At 53.3% G+C, this 4,495-nt stretch overlaps 1 protein-coding gene across 1 annotated transcript; it reads right to left on the bottom strand.

Annotated features, from left to right (window-relative positions):
• Positions 1-1,105: 1,105 nt before the first annotated feature.
• On the bottom strand, positions 1,106-1,966 carry LAESUDRAFT_803244 (uncharacterized protein; the record flags this gene model as incomplete). The annotated part of the gene is made up of 1 exon (XM_040914014.1): positions 1,106-1,966. One exon carries the CDS (start codon positions 1,964-1,966, stop codon positions 1,202-1,204), a length of 765 nt encoding a protein of 254 aa, XP_040757959.1. The 3' UTR covers positions 1,106-1,201.
• Positions 1,967-4,495: the final 2,529 nt, after the last annotated feature.

Genomic DNA, 4,495 nt, shown 5'->3' with positions numbered 1-4,495 from the left:
TAGCATCCGCTGGGTATCATCAACTTCAGGCCGGTATCTACGAGAAGACGGGAGCATCCGGGAATGACCACCTCCTCCGCTGAATGCAGATCGTACCCTGCTGTGCCTTCTGTTTGACGGGTGGGTACGATGGCTTGCGGGTGGTCTAAAAATACACGCAAGGTGGTTTCTGTGCCTTTCTCTTCGGTGTACGCTTTGCCGATGTCGAAGCTTCCACTTGCAAACTGTCCGTGTTCTGAAATGAAGAAATGTTAGAATTTGAGCTATTCACGGAATTAAGCACCGATGCTTTTTGATCCGGCCGAGCTCGATCAGGCACCGCTAAGGTCCCGTCATCCCGAGACCCCGTTTTCGCTCCTACTACTGTTACATTAAAGTGGGTACCACTACTTGTACCCATATTGTCCGACGTAGTGCTACTGGTACAGTTGATAGAAGAAAGAATAGAAAATCGAGATCCGCTAGGGAGTGGTGGTGTGCTGCCGTCTGCGTCAGGGGTACTGAATTTTCCCATTCCTGAGCTTAGGCCCTCCTGCCCACATCCCTCCAGGGTGTTTTCAGGTACGGCTTGATGGCGCTTCTCAGGCTTTGCCTCCACCACCATCAGCTCGACTCTCCCTGGGGACCTACCTTTTGGTGACCCGTCTAAACCATGGTCCTTCTCAGGTCTCACGACCTCTGTAACCATGGAATGGCCGTTAATGGTCAAGGGTGACCCGTGTAAACCAAGGCTCTTCTCAGGCTTTTGGGCCTCCGTGACCAAGGAATGCACGTTGTTGGTCGGGGAAAATGAAACTGTCCGGTTCGAGTCGAGAGTCCTGCAAGACTTGCGTACTTAAGCCTTGCCGAATTGAAAACCCGCCTGGTTGAGCAGAGCGGGGTTGGCCGCGATGGCCGCCTTGAACGCTCGTACGGCCTCGGTTTCTTCTACCGTACTGGCACGAGCTGCAGGCTGGGCATCCTTTTTGCGCCAGCACTGCCCCTTTCCGTCGTAGTAATGGGTGTGCCATATATCTGTGCATGACCCCTTTTCTGACCTCTCCTTTCCACAGGTTCAACACTTCCGGTGTTTGTCGCGTTCATTTTCGACGCCCACCGTTTCCTTGTGTGGCACCGCTTTTCCTGCCTCATCGATGTTTCTGATGGGCGCCCTTCCCGTTGTCCTGACTGCGTTGACCGTTGCCGTTGTCGAACCTTTCTCTTAATGGACTTGTCGGGTTTTGGAGTCCTTGGCTTTCCCCTTGCCCTTTCGGTCCTCGAAGGTGGATGCCCACTGCTGCTGCTGTTGAAGGTCTAGCCGAGCTGCAACCTGTTTCCACAGGCTGTAGCTATTGACGTCCCGGCTAATACCTTCGGACGCCCATACTCTGTCGCAGAGCTCTTTTCTCGTGGCCGTCCTAAGTAATTGGAGCAGCAACTGCTCATCCCTGTACCCCGAGACCTTGACCCAATGTTCCCATTTGGCTTCAAATTCTTCCCAAGGCTTGTACCTTTGCTGCATAGTGCGCAGCATTCGCTGACCTTCCAGTTCTGGGTTCGCAGGGTAGTACATTTTCTTGAAGTCTGCGATGAAGTCCTGGAGTGTGGCATAGACTGGGGGACCTCCCATCATTCTTTCCAATAGGGAGGCCTTCCAGTGGTTGATCTGTGGCCCTCGAATGTACGACATTGCCCAGCGAATTTTACTTTGTTCGTCTTCGAACTCGCTGGGCTTCATGACGATGTAGTTCATTACATCGACAAGCCATGCCTTTGCCTTGATTTTTGTTCCATCGAATGGCTCCGGGAGGTTGACCTTGGGCCCTCGGAATGACTTTCGGTGAACTTCGTCCGAGGATGCCGGTGGCGGGGCTGCGGAGCGACGGTCCCGATCTGGTGGTGGGACCGGTTGTTTCGGAGGGAATGCGTAACGTGCCCCTGCCAACTCGTCGTCTTGATCTCCCTCGTAGGAGTGTGCCGGGGACATTGGGGGCGTCTGCACCCTAGGGGATGGCTGCTCAGGGTTTGCCTGGTGTGCCGGTTTGAGTCCGCTAGGGCCAGCGGGTCCGCTGACTCCCTTTACCCAATCCCGAATATCCTGTTGACCAGGATCCTGTTTCCTCTTCCCCTTATCAACCGGTTTCTTGGGCGATTGGAAGGGGGAAGGGGGCAGTGGACACGTCATGGCTTCCAGGAGGTTGATCCAGGTTTCCTGGGTCTTATTGATTCCTTCTAGACCCTCCACCCTTTCCTCACTGGATTTGAGCGCCTTTTTGAGGGCTTCCAGTTCCATGGTTAGCTTATGGATCTGGTTGTCCCACTCCGTTGCTGCTGCGGTTCCCTCATTGATTTGTCTCATGAGGCGATCTCGAGTTGCTTCAGCAGCCAGGTGCCCTTCCCGTGCTTCTGTTACCTCCCTTCGCGCAACATCGAGTCGGCTGCGAAGATGATTGTAGTCATTCTGGAGGTGTTCGTAAGCCCGCCGCATGTCCACAGGTTGAGTCCAGAATCTGGGGGTTTCCTCGGTCGGTGGGGGTAGTCCCGGTCACGCCATGTAGTAACTCTGCCTATTGTTGGGGAACCTGTATCGTTCGTATCCCGGCGGAGTTCCCGAAGCGTGGCTCGACCAAACGTAGTCTTGTCCCCTGGCCGCCCCTCCATGCCTTGCCACCACATCTACTGGTTGTGATCGATACCGAGCCCGATCTTCTTTGGAATGGTCACGAGCTCGGATATCGTATTCCCATGGATGGAAGCGTCTCCCTGTCCTTTGTTCATTGGGGTACAGGGTGGTGAATTCATCTACTAGCCTTGCTGAAGGCCCCCTTCTCCGGGGTAACGCTTCCAGCATTGCTGGCATCATGAAGTATCGGGGTGTGGGGGCGAGGATGTTGGTGTTATTAAATGAGGATGGAGTGGATGCCCTAGGTTCCGGACCTTCAGGATTTAGGTGTCCTTCCACGAAATGTTCAGATTGTGCTATGCCAGCCATCTTCAGTGTCGGTACTTGGTTGGGGTTTTGGCGACCTGTTCAGAAAGGTTCTTCTTTGTCGGAGGAGATACCGTATTCTTCGTCGAACAGGAGATGATATAGCTCCTGGTCGTCTTCTACTGGATGTAGAGGTCTGTAGGCTTCCTGGACTATACGGTGCAGCTGGTACTCGAGCCTTTCGTAATAGTCGATGACGACCTGATAGCGGTATAGGATGAGACGAGCCTGGGTGACGTGAGGTTGGTAGATGAAGTCCGCCCGAAAGATGATGCTGATGTGCTCGTAGATCTGATCCCACTCCACTGGTCCTGGTGATACGGTGTATATAGATGTGTAATCCTCCAACGAGAACCTTTGCATTCGATGTTGTAATCTACTCGCGTGCTTGTCGAGTTGTTCTTCACTAGGCCTCGTAATGACCCAGACGCAGCTTTAGAGTCCTGCTACTCCTAGTAGGTCTAGTTACTACGGAGTCCTGAATGGCGCGGTTCGCAGTCGCAGAGGGGTCTTTGTGGTCTTTGATTATTTCACCACCAGTGTCCAACTACCTCTGAAGGGATGTAACCTTGGTCCACCTGCCTTTCCAGCAGAGTTTTCCGAGAGTTCGTCCCATGCCAAACGACTATTTGTCTACGTATGTGCTGGTAACTAAACCCCTAAGTAAGTCAGAACTGTGCAGGGGTTGAATACGCGTCTGGTGCCTCTTTAGCACTGAGCAAGTAGGTTTATTCCCTCGCTACTCGAGGTTGTGCAGGTCTCGCCGAAGCAGTCCAGAAGTGTTGCTGATTTACAGCTTCAGGGCCTTTTCAAAGGTGTCCTGTTCCTCCCGCAAGTTCTCCCTTGTCTGCGGTTGTTACGTCTGCTGCCCCTAGACCTGGTGGCTAGGATGGCGACATTAGAGGATAAATCCCCCGTATAGCACAGCAGCTAGGCCGAGGATAGTTTATGTGGACTAGCAGAACTGAACGTCAGATTACCCCGCTGGTCAGTCCAATACAGGAGCTGCCTCGTTGCTGCGGTGTACTCGATATCGGTACCCTTTTAAGGAGCACTGCGTCCTTTCCCCTAGAGGTGCTGACGTCAACAGGCACTCCTGGCCCTTCTTGACAGCCTTAATGCGGTTTTAACCACTAGGTTTGTGTAGGAAATCCCCTTACGCCTGGGGTCGCGGCAATGTTTGGGACTGTAGTATGTCACCCACTTTCGCAGGAGGCTGGTTTAGGGCCTATGTATCCTGACTGACAATCCGCGTATTCGCTTCACCGAAGAGGTTCAGCAGGGCGCAGCTAAGCCCGAGGAAAGTGGGAAGAACCCTGACTGGATACGATGAGGATGGAGTTGATCGACAGTGAGAAGATAGTCTGAGGCGTCGACCGGTGCCCACAGACTAAAGAGAGCAGTTTCGAGTTATGTGAAGGATCTCAGGAACTTCTGGGTCCTCTCTCGCCTAACCCGCCAGGGTTCTTTAGCTTAAGTGGAGGAGTAAAGACCAACTCGAAACTGAGGGGTAGGCCTCAGCTCGAG

This window comes from Laetiporus sulphureus, assembly GCF_001632365.1.
Source record: "Laetiporus sulphureus 93-53 unplaced genomic scaffold LAESUscaffold_88, whole genome shotgun sequence".
Classification (NCBI taxonomy): Eukaryota; Fungi; Basidiomycota; class Agaricomycetes; order Polyporales; family Laetiporaceae; genus Laetiporus; species Laetiporus sulphureus.
Note: the sequence above shows the minus strand (reverse complement) of the source record. Positions and strands in the feature narration are given on the sequence as shown.